At 37.1% G+C, this 20,023-nt stretch overlaps 1 protein-coding gene across 5 annotated transcripts in view; it reads right to left on the bottom strand.

The window, feature by feature from the left end:
• Positions 1-1,985: 1,985 nt before the first annotated feature.
• The window catches only part of KLRD1 (killer cell lectin like receptor D1), a 97,221-nt gene continuing 79,183 nt past the window's right edge, over positions 1,986-20,023 (bottom strand). For 2 of the 5 annotated variants that reach the window (XR_010108809.1, XR_010108808.1), the window contains 3 exons: positions 19,361-19,461; positions 18,663-18,823; positions 1,986-16,333 (listed from right to left, as the gene is read on the bottom strand). Coding sequence is in view for 3 of the 5 variants with exons in the window: in XM_055095385.2 (XP_054951360.1) it covers positions 18,789-18,823; positions 19,361-19,461 (136 nt within the window). In the remaining 2 variants the exon portion in view is untranslated. Of the gene's footprint in view, positions 19,462-20,023 lie in introns of all 5 variants that reach the window. The other 3 variants (XM_055095385.2, XM_063593002.1, XM_057299376.2) reach the window with 2 other exon arrangements.

Below are 20,023 nucleotides of genomic sequence, written 5' to 3'. Positions count from 1 at the left end.
CTTCTCAGAATTCAGGCCTGTCCTCAGAATGCTACAAGGTACAGCCCATTTAAGCTCCTGTATAGACGCTCCTTTTTATTAGGCCCCAGTCTCATTCCAGACAGCAGACCAACTTAGACTGTGCCCCAAAAAACTTGTCATCCCTACTATCTTCTGTCTAGTCATACTCCTATTCACCATTCTCAACTACCCATACATGCCCTGCTCCTGTTTACACTGCCGGTTTGCACTGTTTCTCCAAGCCATCACAGCTGATATCTCCTGGTGCTATCCCCAAACTGCCACTCTTAACTCTTGAAGTAAATAAATAATCTTTGCTGGCAGGACTATGCTGAATCTCCTTAGGCACTCTCTAATCAGATATCCTGAGTCATCCCAATTCTTAGATCTTTTACACCTGTTTTTCTCCTTCAGTTATTCCATTTAGTTTCTCAATTCATCCAAAACCGTATTTAGGCCATCACCAATCATTCTATACGAAAAATGTTTCTTCTAACATCCCCACAATATCACCCCTTACCACAAGACCTCCCTTCAGCTTAATCTCTCCCACTCTAGGTTCCCACGCCGCCCCTAATCCCGCTTGAAGCAGCCCTGAGAAACATCGCCCATTCTCTCTCCATACCACCCCCCAAAAATTTTCACTGCCCCAACGCTTCAACACTATTTTGTTTTATTTTTCTATTAATATAAGAAGGCAGGAATGTCAGGCCTCTGAGCCCAAGCCAAGCCATCGCATCCCCTGTGACTTGCACATATATGCCCAGATGGCCTGAGGTAACTAAAGAATCACAAAAGAAGTGAATATGCCCTGCCCCACCTTAACTGATGACATTCCACCACAAAAGAAGTGTAAATGGCCGGTCCTTGCCTTAAGTGATGACATTACCTTGTGAAAGTCCTTTTCCTGGCTCATCCTGGCTCAAAAAGCACCCACCCCCACTGAGCACCTTGCGACCCCCCACTCCTGCCCGCCAGAGAACAAACCCCCTTTGACTGCAATTTTCCTTTACCTACCCAAATCCTATAAAACAGCCCCACCCTTATCTCCCTTTGCTGACTCTCTTTTCAGACTCAGCCCGCCTGCACCCAGGTGAAATAAACAGCCATGTTGCTCACACAAAGCCTGTTTGTTGGTCTCTTCACACAGACGCGCATGAAATTTGGTGCCAAAACCCGGGTACATCTTCCTGAATCAGCCTTCTGAGAACTGTTCCACTTTGCAGTCCTGTTGGATCTATATCTTGAGAAATAAATTAAAGAGCTTTTCCCTCCACAATGACTCTTCATATATTTGTAAACAAGTTTGGTTTTATTTGTTTTAATCATTTTGATTGAAATGTAGAACTAGAAACAAAATGATGGTGTCAAAAATAATTTATTAGTTGTTAAGTTTTTAGGGAGTCAAAAGTTATACATGGATTTTCAACTGCAGAGGAGGTCAGTGGCCCTAATGCCCACATTGTTCAAGGTTGACTGTATGTGTGTAGACCTATATTTTTTTCTAGTTAAGGAAATAGCCATACAGTTTTACTTTTCTCATGAGCTTTATTTGTTCAATTTTTGTGAATGTTTCAGGTGCATTTGGAAAAAAATATATTTTATATTATCAGTGCATAGTGATCAATATGTATTCAAAATATCTACTATACTATCTTATTTAGATCTTCCATAAAATAACTTATTTTTGCCCACACTTCCTGCCTTATATTGAGAGTGGTATGCTAAAATCACCCTGTATTAATATGTTATGGTCTTTTTTTTCTTGCATCTCTTGTAATTTGTATTTTATATAAATAGTGTATTAATTACTACATAAACTCTTAACTATGTACTCTTCATTGCAGTATGTAGATTTTAACATTATACAACATCTTTCTTTGCCTCATTTAGTTCTGTTTTTATGTCTACTTCTTTGGCATCAGAATTGCAACCCCTTTCTTATTGCTAACATTCGTCTTATAAATCTTTGTTCATTATTTTACTGTGGTATACTATTACCTCTCACAGTTCACCTCCTGTTTCATACCAACCTTATTTTTTTTTGGCATTTGTGTTCTTGTTTTTATGATTGCGTTAGAATGTCTAATTCAATTTGCAGTGTTTATTACACTTTTCATCTGCTTAGTGGTTGTTTCCTTTTTTGAGTGAGTGATTTTTCAAAAGAAAAATATTTTTATTTACATTATCTGAAGTTTTAAAGAGGTTTCACATAAATATGGTCTGCTTTTTCCTATTCCTGTTTCGTGGACAAGGAACCTAGTTAGAGAGCTCCCTCTTCTGTCAGTTCTGTCCTATTCAGCATAGCGTCCTCTGTGGGTGGTGGTGATGATGGGATTGGGAAGGGCAAATGATAGTCGTGTCTTTTTTCTCTTTCCTTTCTGCAGGATTCTAAAGTCCCTCATATTACTTATTTGCTTTGATAGTCACATTTCTAAGGAGTGTCACTCCTTTATTTCTGCTTCTCTCCCAGAAACCATTGTTTTCCTTTCCAAGTTTTCCACTTCTGGTCTTGAGTTTCAAGCCTTTTCCCAGTACTATGAACTACCAAGTCCAAAATTGTGTTAAGTATTCTGGCATTGATTGTTGAAGTTTTATCTTTCAGGGTTTATTGTATCTGTGATTCATTTATGTCCTCTAGTCTTCTCTTCTGAGTATGTTAAAGACTAATCTCCCTACCCTCCACCGCAGGTATTCAGTGGTAGGCAGGAGCAAGTGTTCTTTTGCAATATTTTTTCTCTATTTATAGGTAATTTGAAGGTTGTGATACTCTATGTCTCCTAGAGATGTTGAAAGGGTAAGGTATTATGTGGTTTTATTTGCTTTTCTTATTAATTTTATGAGTTTGGGGGAGAGATAGGAGTTATCTGGGATTAGGCAACCATCTCTGCAATGTGAGAAACTGAGGATTTAGCTACTGTTGTTAAAGTGCCCTTTCTCTTAAATCCTTACTCTGAAATCTATTTCATACTTCAAACCTGTCAAAGGTTGTATGGAAGACTTATTATAAGCTCTCAATAAATAAGAATTCTAAAATGTTAACCTCAGGTGACTATGTTCTTAATGTACATGCTTACTTTCTTGTAGCCTGTCTGTGTAATTTATTTAGTGTTTTAACAAACAGCTGTCGACTATGTTGGCTGAAAAAATGCAAGTCTAACCATTTTAATGTTGGAGCAATTAAAACCATGTATGAAAAAATATTACATTGGATTTTACAATATATGTGCATCATAGCTAGAAACACTTCTAAGAACATATTTAAGAAAACCTCAGTTGGTAAGTAGAAAATATCAGAAAGCCTACTTAGTACTATATGGGATTGTGTTATCATAGCTCGTACAGGATGTTTGGTGGCATTGTGTACAGTGGTATTTGTTCTCTCCATCATGAGATAACTCCAGCCACAATTTTTTCCATTTACGCATGGTAATATTTTGTCCATTTAAGATGCAATTAAATTTCATTGTATTGTATTCCAATTTAGAAATACAGAAAATGTTTTTATATATACATTAAATTTAAAATATATACATATACATACACATAAATTATAAATATGTATCTTATTTTTATATATTTAAATTATAAAATAAATGGTGGAGTAAAATTAGCAAGATGACAGAGTGGGAAGCCCTGGTCTCTTTTCTCTCTACAAACACACCAATTCAACCAAAAATTCATAGACAAATTTTCTTTGTGGGAAATTAAGAAACTAGTTGAGATGCTCCAATGCTGTTGGTGAAACTACTCATGTTGAAGCCTTAGGGAAATCTAAGGTACACTCCTTCCCTAATTCCTGCCCCCAGCACAGTGCCAAAAAACCAGGGAGAAACTCCCCTGCTCCCAGCTTTGCTCTTGCTTAATAAATGATGGATGGCATATCCAATTCCCCAATTTTTCCAGGGGCTACTCCTAAGACTGGCTTCTCTCTAGCCTGTCTCAGTGTACTGATAGAACCAAGCATAGCCTGGCTGCGCGGGACCAGCAAGAACATAGGTAGTGGGGTGAGCTGGCAGTTTCAACCACTCCTTGGATCAAGATGGAGTGAGTGGACCAAAACCTTTAACTCTCAGCTTCTCCTTGGGGGAAAAAGTTGAACTAAACATCTGATAATCCATATTTTCTGGAGATTGCCTGAGGAGCTAGCTTTATTCCTGTTTATCTCAGAGCACTGACAGGACCTGGGATATTCTAGATGCCTGGAATCTACCAAGAAAAAAAGAAAGCCAGTTGGACTAGCATGAAGGTTGAAGAAGACTGCAAAAATCCTTTGCCAAATATTAACTAAAAGACAACAAAAAATGCCTTTACTGATATTATAAAAAATAGATTTTAAGTCAAAAATTGTCACAAGAAAAAAAGAAGGACATTACATAATGATAAAGGCGTCAATTCACATTGGAGGATATAATAATTTTAAACATATATGCACCCAACATCAGAGTATCTAAAGGTATAAAGCAAACATTGACTGAACTTAAGGGAGAAATAGATAGCAATACAATAACAGTAGGAGATTTCAGTGCTCACTTTTAATAATGGGTAGAACAACCAAACATAAAGGCAACAAAGACCCAGATGACCTGATCAACATTGCAAGTCAAGTCACCTACAGACATGTGCAGAACATTCCATCCAACAGCAGCAGAGTATACATTCTTCTCAAGTGCACATGGATCATTCTGCAGGATAGATCATATGTTAGGTCATAAAAGAAGTCTTAAGAAAATTAAGAAAATTGAAGTCATATCAAGTATCTTTTACAGCATCAAGGGAATGAAACTAGAAATCAGTTGCAAAAGGAAAACTAATAAATATGTGATAATTTAACAATACATTTTTGAACAACCAATCTGCAAAGAATAAATCAAAAGGGAAATTTAAAAACACATTAGAATAAATGAAAACAAAAATAAAGTATAACAAAACTTATGGGATGTAGTAAAAGTAGGGCTAAAAGAAAAGTTTATAGTGATGAATATCTGCATTAAGAAAAAAGAAAGGTCTCAAACAATGCACTTTATACCTTGATATGGTTTGGCTGTGTCCCCACCCAAATCTCATCTTGAATTGTAGCTCCCATAATTCCCCCATGTTGGTGGAGGGACCCAGTGGGAGATAATTGAATCATGGGGGTGGTTTCCCCCATATTGTTCTCATGGTAGTGAATAAGTCTTATGAAATCTGATGGTTTTATAAGGGGAAACCCCCTTTGGCTTGGCTTTCATTCTCTCTTGTCTGCCGCCATGTGAGACATGTGTTTTACCTTCTGCCATGATAGTGATGCCTCCCCAGCCACGTGGAACTGTGAGTCCATTAAACCTCTTTTTCTTTACAAATTACCCAGTCTCTCAGTTAAGTCTTTATCAACAGTGTGAAAATGGACTAATACATATCCCAAGCAACTAGAAAAGTAGAAAAGAACAAACAAAGTTCAAATTTAGAAGAATAAAGAAAATAATAAAGATTAGTTCAGAAATAAAATAGTGAATGGAAAGGAAATACAAAAAGTAAACAAAACTAAGAGTTAGTTTTTGGAAAATATAAATAACTTGACAAACCTTTAGCTAGACTAAGAAAAAGAAGAGAGGCCTTAAATAAACGAAATCAGAAATAAGACATTGCAACTGATGCCACAGAAATATAAAAGATGGTAAGAGACAACTAAGAACAATTATAGGCCAACAAATTGGATAACCTAGAAGAAATGAAAAAATTCACAAAGACAAGGACCTACCAAGACTGAATTATGAAGAAATAGAAAATATGAGCGTATCTATAACTAGAATGAAGATTGAATCAGTAATCAAGAAACTTACAACAAAAAAATTCCCAGGACAAGATGGCTTTTCTGGTGAAGCCACCAAATATTTAAGGAGAAATTAATGCCCATCTTTCCCAAGCTATTATGTAAAAATTTAAAAAGAATAAATACTTTCAAACTAATTTTATGTGGCCAGCATTACCATTACACCAAAGCTTGTCAAAGATACCACAAGAAAACTATAAGCCAATATGTCTAGTAAACGTAGATGCAAAAATCCTCAACAAAGTAGTAGCAAAATTAATTCAACAGTACACTAAAAGGAGTATATGCCATAAGCAAGTGGCATTTATCCCTGGGGTGCAAGGATAGCCTAACATACAAACTCAATTAATGTAATATACCACATTAATAGAATGAAGGATAAATGTCACCTGTGCATCTCAATAGATTCAGAAAAAAAGTTTTCACAAAATTTAATACCCATTTTATGATGATAACTCGTGCCAACCTAGAATTTGAGAAAAATATTTCAACATTTTGAAGGCCCTATATGTAAAGTGCATAGCTAATATCATGCTATGGAAAAAGCTGAACTTTTCCTCTGACATCAGAAACATGGCAAGGATGTTTGCACTTGCCATTTCTATTTAACCCTTGTCCTACTTAAAGCTCTTAGGCAAGGAAAAGAAATTAACAACATACGGATTGTAAAAGAAGAAGTACAATGGTCCCTGTTTGCCTATGGCATGCTCTAAAGAATCCACAAAAAAGCCTCCTAAAACCAAGTAAAGTTGCAGGGTACAAAATCAACATGCAAAATCCTCCTATATTCATTTATTAAAAGACTTCATATAGTTAAAATATTTGTATTTCACAATGTGATCTACAGATTTAGTGCAATACCTATCAAGACCTCAATGGCATTTTAGAATTAGGAAAACAATGATACTAAAATATACATGGAACCACAAAAAGCCCTGAATAGCCAAACAAATCTTGAGCAAGAAACAGAAGGCCAGAGGCCTCAAACTTCCTGATATCAAAATATATTACAAAGCTACAATAATTGAAACAATATGGCACTGGCATAAAGATGAACATATAGACCAATTAAACAGATTGGAGAACTTGGAAATAAACTTTGCAAATATGGTTAAATGGTCTTTGGGTGGCAGGACTATTTAAGGGAAAATGACAGTTTCTTCAACAAACAGTGACGGGAAAAATGAACATCCATATTGCAAAGAAATTGCTTATCTTACACCATATGCAAAAATAAATTTCAAATGGATTAAAAGCCTAAATGTAAGTACTGAAAATGTAAAGCCCTTCAAAGAAAACATAGAGGAAAACCTTTTGACGTTGGTTTTGGCAATGATATCATCAATCTGACACCAAAAGCACAGACAACAAAAGCAAGAATAGACAAGTAGGACTATAGCAAACAAACAGCTTGTTCACATCAAAGGTGTGAAAGGAAAATATCTTGGGCCCCCAAAATCACTCAACAAAAGGGAAAATTCAAGCTGGGAACTGCTTAGGGCAAAACTGCCTCCCATTCTATTCAAAGTCATCTCTTTGCTCACTGAGATAAATAAGTATCTGATTGCCTCCTTTGGAAAGGCTAATCAGAAACAAAAAGATGCAACCATTTGTCCCTTACCTGTGACCTGGGAGCCCCCCATTCTATTCAAAGTCATCTCTTTGCTCACTGAGATAAATGCATATCTGGTTGCCTCCTTTGGAAAGGCTAATCAGAAACAAAAAGGTGCAACCATTTGTCTCTTACCTGTGACCTGGAAGCCCCCTCCTTGCTTCCAGTTGTTTCACTTCTGCTTTGAATTGTCCCACCTTTCTAGACCAAACCACTGTTCATTTTACATATGTTGATTGATGTCTCATGTCTCCCTAAAATGTATAAAACCAAACTGTGCCCTGACCACCTTGGGCACATGTCAGCAGGACCTTCTGAGGTGAGGCTGTGTTATGGGCATATGTTCTCAACCTTTGCAAAATAAACTTTCTAAATTAACTGAGACCTGTCTCAAATTTTCAGGGTTCACAAAGGAAATAACCAATGGAATGAAAGGATGATCTACAGAATGGGAGAAAATAATTGCAAATCATATATCAGAAAAGGAGTCAATATCCAAAACATATAAAGAACTCCTACAACTCAATATTAAAAAAACACAAGTAACCCAATTAAAAAATGTACCAAAGACTTGAATGGTCATTTCTTCATAAAAAACGTACAAAGGGTCAATGGGCATATGAAATGATGCTCAATATCACTAATCATCAGGGAAATGCAAATTATAACCACCAAATATCATCTCTCACTTATAAGGATGGCTATTATCAAACAAATGAAAGACAAGTGTTGAGAAGTACGTGGGGTAATTAGACCCCTTGAACACTTTGGTGGGAATGAAAAATTGTGCTGCTTCTGTGGAAAACAGGATGGTGATTTCTCAAAAAATTAAAAATAGAACTACCATATGATCCACCAATCCCCTTTCTGGGTAATTATGCAAAAGAATTGAAATAAGAATCTCAAAGAAATATTAGTATACTACTGTCCATTGCTATACTAGTCACAGTAGCCAACGTGTACATGCACATACAATAGAATATTATCCAGCCTTAAAAATGAAATCCTGCAATATGTAACAATGTGGATGAAACTTGAGGACATTATGCTAAATGAAATAAACAAGTCACAGGATAAATACTATATGATTCCACTTACGTGAAATATCTAAAGTGGTCAAGCTTATAAAATCAGAGAATAGAATGGTGGTTGCCAGGAATGGAGAGAGGAAAAAATGGGACGTCGTTAATCAAAGGGCATAAAGCCTCAATTATGCAAGAGGAATAAATTATAGAGATCTAATATACAACATTGTACCTATTGTTAATAATACTGTACTGTAGACTTGAAAATTTGTTAAGAGGATAGATCTTATGTTGTATTTACCTCAATAAAATAAAATTTTAAAAAATTAGCAAAGCATCTGCAAAGATACGTAAAAAAGATAACATGAACAACTGAGGTTTATAACTGGGAAATAAAAACTATCTGATTTCAATCGAGGCAGAATAAAACATTTAATAAAAGCATATGTCATATGTACTCCTTATAAAAATTCTCATCAGACTAGGAATAGGAGGGAACTTTCTCAACCTAGTAAAGGTCATTTATGAAAATCCTACAGCTAAAATTAAGCATAAAGGTAAAAAAAAGTGAATATTCATGCTCTAAGATCAATAGCAAAACAAGGGTATTTACTCACCACTTGTATTCAACTTTGTGTTGAATATTCTGGCCACTGTGACAAGGTGATAAAAAGAATTAAAGGCACACAGTTTTCAAAAGAAAGAGGTAAAAACTGTCTTTATTCATCTATGCAGATAACCCAATGAAATCTACAGAAATGCTGCTAGGATAAGTGAATTTAGGCAGGTTGAACAATAAAAGATACACTTAGAATCAACTGTGTAAATGAATATATATATATATATATATATATACACACACACACATATACATATATACTTACAATTTTAAAATAAAACATTTGAAATTAGAAAATAAAATGTATAATAGCATTAAAAACAATAGACTACTTTGGGGAAATCTCATAAAAACATAAAAGGCCTGAATATTAAAAACTACAAAACATTACTGAGTATAACTTAAGTATATTGAGACAATGGACTAGGTAAAGAAAATGTGGTACATATACACCATGGAATACTATGCAGACATAAAAAAGAAAAAAATCATGTCCTTTGCAGGAACATGGATAGAACTAGAGGCCATTATCCTAAGCAAATCAATGGAAGAACAGAAAACCAAAAACCACATATTCTCCCTTATAAGTGGGAGCTAACCATGGAGTACACAGGCACACAAAAAAAGGAAACAATAGACACTGGGGCCTACTTGGAGGGGAGAGGGAGAAGGGTGAGGATAGAAAAACTGCCTGTCAGGTACTATGCTGATTACCAGGATGACAAAATTATCTGTACACCAAACCGCTGCAACATGCAATGTACTCATATAAGAAGCCTACATATATACCCTGAACCTAAAACGAAAGCCAGAAGGAAAAAATTAAGCATATTGAGGTACAAGAAACATACTTTATTCAAGGATCAGAAGACTCTCAGAAGTAAAAAGGAATCGGCTGGACGTGGTGGCTCACGCCTGTAATTCCAGCACTTTGGGAGGTCAAGGCAGGTGGAGCAGTTGAGGTCAGGAGTTCGAGACAAGACTGGTCAACATGGTGAAACCCCGTCTCTACTAAAGATACAAAAATTAGCTGGGCGTGGTGGTGGGCATCTGTAATCTCGGCTACTGGGGAGGCTGAGGCATGAGAATAACTTGAACCCAGGTGGTGAAGGTTGCAGTGAGCTGAGATCACACCACTGCACTCTAATCTGGGTGATAGAGCAATACTCAGTCTCAAAAAAAAAAAAAAAAAAGGAAAGAAATAAGAAATAAAAGGGAATTAACTATTGATACATGTATCAACATAGATGAGTATAAAAACTATTATGATGCTGAATGAAAAATCTAGAACACAGATGTACATATTATATGATTCTATCTATATAAAACATAGAAAGGCAAATCTATTGTAACAGAATACAGTACAATACTCATCTGTGAGGGGAGGAGCAAGAGGAAGTATTTTATACATAGGGGAAAGGATACTTTTGAGGTTAGTAGGTGTTTTATATATTGCTGAGGTGATGGTTTCACAGATGCATAGATATGGAAATACATCAAATGTCATACTTTAAGCATATAAAGTATGCTTAAAGTATCTCAATTATACTGCAACATTGCTGTTAAAAATAATGGCTAAAAGCTTAAACAAGCACTACATAGAAGGGGATATAAAAATGAAAAAAAAAGATGAGGGGTAAGCGTCATTATTCATTTGGAAGATGGAAATTAAATGTACAATTGTATGCAAATGCATAGTATCCAGAAGGTCCTTAGACTAAAATAATTCATAATACTATGTATTGTCAAGAATACAGAGTAACACTCACATAAACTGCCAGTGAAATTATAAATAAGCTTTATAAATAAATTATCACTAGTTTTTAAAGCATGAACTAAAGGGCCTAAATATATGACAGCTTATGACTTAGAAATTCAACTCCTAGGCGTACACTCAAAAGATATGAAGCCACATGTCCCACAAGAGCTATATTAAAATGTTTATAGCAATTTTACTCATAATAGTGAAAAGTGGAAATGACTCAAATGTTGAACAATATTAGAATAAATAAGCAAATTGTGATACAGTCTTATGAATTCTACATGACAATAAAAGTGAGGAGCTACTGCTGCACAAATATATGGATGTATCTCACAGACGTAATGCTCAGCAACAGAAGCCACAAAGATCATACATGCTAAGCTTCCATTTATATGAAATTAAAGAACAGGCTAAATAAACCTATATTTTCAGAAATCAGAGTAGCAGTTTTCTTGGAACAGGGGAGACAGTATCAATTAGCAAACAGCAAGAGAGTCTTGGTGGTGGTAGGTAGTCTCTATTGCAATCTGGTAGTAATCGTGTAAGTGTAGACATAGCTTAAATGTTTACGTGTAAATTTAAGATAGGTATTCTTTATTGTGTTTTTGCTCAATTAAAAATATATGAAGAGGTAAACTGTAATCAATGAAGTAGTTAGTGTAAATGAGAAAATTAGTGAAGAAAAATTTCATGACGGCAGTTTGTGGAGCAGGTCTAGTAAGGTGCCAGTCCAAACAACAGCAGGTGGGTAAGAGCTCTTGGAAGGATATTTCCAGTGAGAATAAAGAGACACTCATGGGTTATATAACACAATTGAGAACTAAAAAAAAACAAAAAACAAAAAACTTTAATCTGGCAGAAGAGTTGTTTTTTATTGTATAAGGGTTATAACAATAGAACCTCAAAGAAGGAAATATAATCCTAGCTTACTATTGGGCTCTAAAATGTCCTCTATTTGGCCAGACACAATGGCTCATGCCTGTAATCCCAGCACTTCAGGAGGCCGAGGCAGGTGGATCACTTGAGGCCAGGAGTTGGAGACCAGCCTGGCCAACATGGCAAAACCTCATGTCTACTGAAAATACAAAAATTAGCCAGGCATGGTGGTGGGTGCCTGTAATCCCAGCTACTGGGGAGGCTGAGGCATGAGAATCGCTTGAACCAGCGAGGCAGAGGTTGCAGTGAGCCAAGACTGTGCCACTGCACTCCAGCCTGGGTGACAGAGTGAGACTCAATCTCAATAAATAAATAAATGTTCTCTATTCATGAGGTCATGTTGATGAAACATATTGTATCAGCTAACTACTATAAAGAACAAATTATCCTCAAACTCGTAAGCTTAAAACAACAAAATATTTCACTTCACAGTTTCTGAGGTCAGAAATCAACAGCAACTGTGCTAGGTGGTTCTAGCTCAGGATCCCTCATGAGGTTGCAGTAAAAATGTAGGTTGGGTTGTATTTTCTAAGGCTTGACACTGGCTGAAGAGTTGAACCAAGGAGGCTCGTGCACAAGGCTGTCTACAAGATGGCTGCAGTTCCTTGCTAGCTGTTTATAGGAGGCCTCAGTTCTTTGCCACATGGAACGCTTAAAAGAGTTGCTCACGACAAGGTAGCTGGCTTCCACCAAATCAGATGATATGAGAAAGGGCAACGCCAAAGACATACTGTCTTTTATAATCTAGCCTCAAAAGTGATATGCGATAACTTCTGCCTTATTCTCTTGGTCACACTGATCAACCCTTATACAATGTAATTGATTATATCAAAAGGGTTAAATTCCAAGAAACAGGGATCATTGGGAGCATATAGGAAGCTGTTTACAAGAGTCTAATCTTTGGCCCCAAATGATTTATGTCCCTCCCACATACAAAATCTACACCAACTGCCAAATCTCATTCCGTTACAATGTCAGTTCAAAGTCCGAAATTTGTCACATCCAGGTATGAGTGAGACTCATCAGGTGAAGTTCCTTAAGTTTAGCTTCTTGAGTATCATTTTTCTCCATCTGAAGGCTTGTGAAATTAACAATACTAGAGATTTCCTTCCCTTATACACTCCACATTCGAAAGAACAAACTATAGACATCCTTGTTCAAAAGAGGGAGGGGCATGAGAATTACAAAGGAGTCACTGATGCATAATAATTTAAAATCTAGCATAGCAAATGTCGGGACTCATTTGATTAGGACTCAGTCCTATTTCTGCTTATAAAATCACTCTTCATAACTCTTGGATCCACCTTACAGGCTCTTAGTTCTGTCCTTTGAATTATTCTTACTTTTGAATAAAAGGTAGCACTTCATTGTCATTTTTCTACTGACATAGTCATCTCAAAAATGTTTTCAGGTTTTCTATGAACTCTATTTGTAAAAACCGCACACATAAATCTCTTCAATCTTCTCTCTACCTGGAGCTTCTGCTGAGATACCTGAGGGACAATGCCCTAGGGCTTCCTAGAAGCCCTATTATTTGACCTTTATAAATCTTCGTCTGACTGAATTGAGGCACTACTTGTGTTCTTTCTATGATATTTACAGGAAATTTTAGTCACACGCACACCTTCTTGTTTAGAATCATGCCTTCCTGAGAGCACTCTAGATTGGATCTTTGCTCAGAATCTATTTCTCAATTTTAGCATTTTTGACATGCTAACATTTGGGAGTCCAGGAATCTCAAAACTATCAAGTTCTGTCTTCTTTTGCTCAACAGCCCTTCCATTAGCTTATGTGTGTTCTATAGCATTGTAATATAAGTAGCAGGAAGAAATCAGACAGCATATTCAACACTCTAGTTGGAAATAACTTTAGAGCATTCTCTTAAATCATTAAGTACATTTTCTACCTTCCACAATGCTACAGACAAAAGTGTTGCTAAACTTTCTGGTACTAAATAGAAAGATTTTTACTTTCTCCAGTTTCTAATATGTTTTCACTTCCCTACTATAAGCCCATACTAGAAGGTTTCAGTCTTTCCTGTCCTTTTGGCCTCCATCCACTGCCTGTTTTCAAGCACTCCAAAATTTTAGTGGTTTTTTTTTTCTTTATAACAGTAACTTCATTCTTGGTACCAAAATATGTATTGATTATTGCTATGTGACACGTTAATATTTAGTGACTTAAAAGAATAAAAGTTATGGCTGGGCGCAGTGGCTCACGCCTGTAATCCCAGCACTTTGGGAGGGCGAGGTAGGCAGATCACCTGAGGTCAGGAGTTCAAGACCAGCCTGACCAACATGGTGAAACCCTGTCTGTACTAAAAATACAAAAAAATTAGCCAGGAGTGGTGGTGCACACCTGTAATCCCAGCTGCTCAGGAGGCTGAGGCAGGAGAATTGCTTGAATCCAGGAGGCAGAAGTTGCAGTGAGCCGACATGGCCCCACTGCACTCCAGCCCAGGTGACAGAGTGAGACTCTGTCTCAAAAAAAAAAAAAAAAAAAAGAATAAACACTTTACTATTTCACACAGCTTCTGAGAGTGAGGAATCCTCGAACAGCATAGCAGGATGGACCTAGCTCAGGGTCTCTCATGAGGTTGCCGTCAAGGTGTTGGCTGGGGGCTGTAATCATCTGAAGGCTTGACTAAGACTGGAGCCTATACAAGCAAAGAAGGCTCATAGCATGGCTATTGGAAATAGACTTCAGTTCCTTGTTGGCTGTGTGTAAGAGTCTTCAGTTCCTTGCCACATGGTCCTTTCAACAGGGCTGCTCATGACATTGTAACTGGTTTTCCCAAGATCAAGTAATCTGGGAGACAGGAAAAAGGAAGTCATACTATCTTTGATGACCTATTCTCAGAAATGAAATATCATCATTTCCACTTTATTTCATTGGTCACACAGAGCAACCTTGATACAATGTGGAAAGAAATTCCACAAAGGCATGTATAGCACAAGGTGGGAATCATTGGTGGACATCTTGCAACTTGTCTATAACACATAATTTGTAGATTGTCACCCTTTAAAATGAACACAGATTGATAGTAACAGACATAACTGTTTTCATATAGCAAAATTTGTAACTACATTTACAACTGGTAAGAAGTGACCTGGAAAAGAATAAAGCAGAGAGTAGAATTTATGGCCTTATATTCTCATCTTACATACTTGGGCACATGTTGGCAAACTATGGCCTGTGGACCAAATCTGTCTCACCATATGTTTTGTCAATAAAATTCTTTTGTAACACAGTCAAACCATTCATTTTTGTATTATTTATGTCTTCTTTAGCACCACCATGGCAAGGTTGAGAAGTTTCAACAGAGACTGGTCCACAAAGTTGAAAATATATGCTATAGAGTTTTTTGAGAAAAGTTTTTCAACCCCTGCGTTAGGATATAAAGAGAAAAGTTTCAGAAAGTCCAAAATTATAGAACTAACATTTCCAGGTGTAGATAACTGAAATGAATTATAAGGTTCTAATGAGCATACTTATGAAAAGCTTTTTTTTTTTTTTTTTTTTTTTTTTTTGGAGACGGAGTCTCCTCTGTCGCCCAGGCTGGAGTGCAGTGGCGCGATCTCACCTCACTGTAAACTCCGTCTCCCGGGTTCTCGCCATTCTCCTGCCTCAGCCTCCCCAGTAGCTGGGACTACAGGTGCCTGTCACCATGCCTGGCTAATTTTTTTGTACTTGTAGTACAGACGGGGTTTCACCGTGTTAGCCAGGATGGTCTCAATCTCCTGACCTCGTGATCCACCCGCCTCAGCCTCCCAAAGTGCTGGGATTACAGGCTTGAGCCACCGCGCCCAGCCATGAAAAACTTTTTAATAAGTGAAAGGAATATGATACCGCATGAGAAAGAGAATTCAAACAAGCAGTGTGGGACCAAGAGATATTTGCGCAAAGACACCATTCATCTCTGGATGAAACCTGATATTTGTGAGATGAAACTTGGTTTCATGAGAGCTGAAACTGAAATTTCTTGCAGTCTTTTATCTGTGTCTGGTCACACAGCAGAGACAAGATCTGTAATTATCTCATATGGAAGCTATCAATAAACAAATTGACCCTGGATTCCACTGAGGGATTTTGAACTTTAAAGAACTCACCATAAACCATTTGTTAGCTAGTTAGTTAGCCTACTACCCATATCATGGCCAAGAGTCAAAAACAGACACCTAGGCATCTCTGGAAATAAGCAAAGAGCTGTCCCAGTTCAGCTGTAAAATAACTCACTTTCTTATGCATGCAATATGAGAATACAGATGTCACTAACTGATACGGCTTGGCTGTGTCCCCACCCAAATCTCATCTTGAATTGTAGTGCCCCTAATCCTCACGTATCATGTGAGGGAACTGGTAGGAGGTAATTTAATCATGGGGGTAGTTACCTCTTTGCTGTTCTCATGATAGTGAGTGAGTTCTCACTAGATGTGATGATTTAATAAGAGGGTATTTTTCCTTTTGCTCAGCACGTCTCCTTTCTGCTGCCATGCGTAGAGGGATGTGTTTGCTTTCCCTTCTGTCATTACTGTAAGTTTCCTGAGGCTTCTCCAACCCTGCAGAACTGTGAGTCAATTAAATGTCTTTATTTTATAAATTTCCCAGTCTTGGGTATATCTTTATTAGCAGCATAAGAATGGACTAATACACTAATATTGTGGGTGAGCAACGGCTATCTGGGCCGGTGGCATTGAGGTAAAAGAATTTACCAAGATAGCTGTAGGTAAAGGAAGGCAGATTTATTAAAGAAAAGTAGGAAAATATGTTTCCAGGGAGGCAACAGGCAGCATCAGCAGAAGAAAAGCTGACTGCAAAGAAACAAAGGCTTGCTTAGGATTTTATGGAATAGTGTTTATGCTGTATGCTGCAGAGGGCTTTGTCCAGTACTGATAATGCCAAGGTTGCAGTGAGCTAACTTGCAGGTGTCTGATAATAGTTTAGCACATGGCCCATATCCTGGACCATGAAGAAAGGCAGACTCATAGCTTATCTGCTTTCTCTTTCTGCTTTTCCCTGCTCCCGCCAGCCTAACTCCTTTTCCCTAATTAGGACTTCACAACTAACGGAGGAACCAATAATTAATGTATTGAGAAAAACAGAAAATAATTACTTGTCCCCACATGCACACGTATGTTTATTGCAGCACTATTTACCATAGCAAAGACTTGGAACCAACCCAAATGCCCATCAGTGATAGACTGGATAAAGAAAATATGGCACATATACACCATGGAATACTATGCAGCCATAAAAAATAATGAGTTCATGTCCTTTGCAGGGACATGGATGAAGCTGGAAACCATCATTCTCAGCAAACTAACACAGGAACAGAAAACCAAACACCACATGTTCTTACTAATAAGTGGGAGTTGAACAATGAGAACACATGGACACAGGGAGGGGAACATCACAGACCAAGGCCTGTCGGGGGGTGGGGGGCAAGGGGAGGAAGAGCATTAGGACAAATACCTAATGCATGTGGGACTTAAAACCTAGATGATGGGTCGATAGGTGCAGCAAACCACCTTGGAACATGTATACCTATGTAACAAACCTGCAGGTTCTGCACATGTAACCCAGAACTTAAAGTAAAATAAAATAAAATAATAATTACTTGTCCTAGCATATGCGAATTAAGGAACCAAAAGGCAGTGTTTAAATTATATAAACTGGCCGGGCACAGTGGCTTATGCCTGTAATTCCAGCCCTTTAGGAGGCCAAGGCGGGCAGAATCCTTGACCCCAGGAGTTCAAGATCAGCCTGGGCAACAATACAAAACCCCATTTCTACAAATGATACAAAAAATTAGCTGAGCATGATGGCTCGCACCTGAGTCCCAAGTATTCAGAAGGCTGAGGTGGGAGGATCCCTTGAGCCTGGGAAGTTGAAGCTGCAGTGAACCATGATTGCATCATTGCACTACAGCCTGGGCAATGGGAATGAAACCGTGTCTCAGAAAAAAAAATAATAAAAGTAAAAAATAAAATAAGTGGCATAAACTATGAAGTAGCAGTTGTAACATATTTTTAGGATTATGTGGGTACAGTAGGGATAACTCTAAAGTGGTTTCTAATTGGTACACCAGTGGCCTAGTGTACACCTGCATAATCCCTTCTCCTTTTGTTTGAGTAGGATTTGGGATTATGATGGGATGTTACTCCGTGGTTAGAGTACACTAAATAACAAAGGTGAGGCAGTTTTTCAGATGCAATTAAGGTTCCAAATCCTTTCATCTTTTTTTTTTTTTTTTTGGAGAGGAGTCTGGCTCTGTCGCCCAGGCTGGAGTGCAGTGGTGCAATCTCGACTCACTGCAACCTCCGCCTCCTAGGTTCAAGGGATCCTCTCGACTCAGCCTCCCAAATAGCTGGGATTACAGGTGTGCACTACCACACCCAGCCAATTTTTGTATTTTTAGTAGAGACAGGGTTTCACCATGTTGGCCAGGCTGGTCTCAAACTCCTGACCTCAAGTGATCCACCCACCTTGGCCTCCCAAAGTGCTGGGATTACAGGCATAAACCACCGCACCCAGTCCAAATCCTTCCATCCTAAGTCAATCAAAATTAATTTTTTCATCACAAAAATGATGAAAATAGATCAGCTTTGATTCATAACAGAGAAAACCACTCTAAGCGTTAAAATCAAAACAGAAGATAATGCCTAATGAAAGGAGGTCAGGGATATAGGATAGTTGGTGCAAAAAAATATTGATCATCATTACATGCTTGCCTGTATTATTTTAAATGTTTTAATTAAAATATATTATTTTGTAATCACATGGACAACAAAACCAAAACATTACAAATATCCAGAAAGTGCAATGCATACGCTCTCTTAGTTCAAATTAAACATTTGAAAGATATTATTTTTCATCCTATATCTTTTGTCAGTTACCTGAAATGCATTTTTCCTAAATCAATCTTCATACAAGAATGTGAAGAGGGCCAGGGATGGTGGTTCACACCTATAATCCCAGCACTTTGGGAATCCAAGGTGGGAGAATCCCTTGAGGCCAGGAGTTCAAGACCAGCCTGGGCAACATAGCGAGACCTTGTCTTGACAAAAAATTAAAAATTAAAAATTAGTCGGGCATAGTGACATGGTGCCTGCAGTCCTAGCTACTTGGGAGGCTGTCAGGAGAATCACTTGAGCTTGCAATGAGCTATGATCTTGCCACTATGCTCCAGCCTGGGCAGTGTGAGTTAAATTTTATTTTGTAAATTTTATTTGATGTGAATTAAATTTTATTTAAATTTCTGCTGAGAATTAGCAAGAATGTAAATAAAATTACATAAATGTGTAATAAAACTACATTGAATTTAACATTAAATATATACATTAAATGAAAATACAAAATTCTTTATATTAATTTTATAATTCTCAAATGTAGGTGAACGAATTTCATCAATTTTAAAACACATTGTTTCACATACATGACAATTGTATATGACACTGTTTGAAAACATTTTATAGACTCCAGAAGTAGACAATTAGTAATAATATAACATGCAACTGTATCATTGTTAGTAATGTTGGGTCTTTACTCTCCACCTTCTCTGCCCCAAGAAACATTTAAATGAGCTGTTGCTTACAGATATAACGATTTTTATCTTCACAGGATTCATCTAAAGCATTTCCATTTGGATTATACGCTATGCAGTTCTTTGGATTAAAAGTTTCAAATGATGGAAATCTGTAATGAAGAAGAAAATGTTCACATACACAAAAAGGAAGTAAGAATGTTCAGGGCATTTTTCAATTAAATGATATAAATTTTAAAAGCATTTGAGTGAGATACTAACATATTGAGTCCTTTTTTTTTTCAGTAACCACAATTTTCATGATTTTCTAGTGTAATGCTACAAAATACCCAGTTATTTTCTCACTAATCAATAGCATTGAGGCCAGGGATTTTTTCCTTGCTGTTTTTCTGTTGTCATTAATGGTTTAAATATGTGATATGCTTTTCTTCTATTTTATTTAAGATGTATTATCTGATCTAGTCTAGGAAAACAAACCAGAGCATAAACTTTGTCCCTGTGTGATGCTGCAAATCTCATGTTTATAAATGAAAATGAGATTTAAAAAGTACACACATACAGACAATGAGTCTACAGTATATAAAACATAAGAGCATGCTGAGAATATTGGGGTCTACCAGAATAAATAAAATAATAAATATACTATTTTTTTGGACTGCCTCTGTGTATATGAGTATCTGTACATGCACATATACTTCCAAATGCTGGTACTAA

Source organism: Pan paniscus, chromosome 10, assembly GCF_029289425.2.
Source record: "Pan paniscus chromosome 10, NHGRI_mPanPan1-v2.0_pri, whole genome shotgun sequence".
Lineage (NCBI taxonomy): Eukaryota > Metazoa > Chordata > Mammalia > Primates > Hominidae > Pan > Pan paniscus.
Note: the sequence above shows the minus strand (reverse complement) of the source record. Positions and strands in the feature narration are given on the sequence as shown.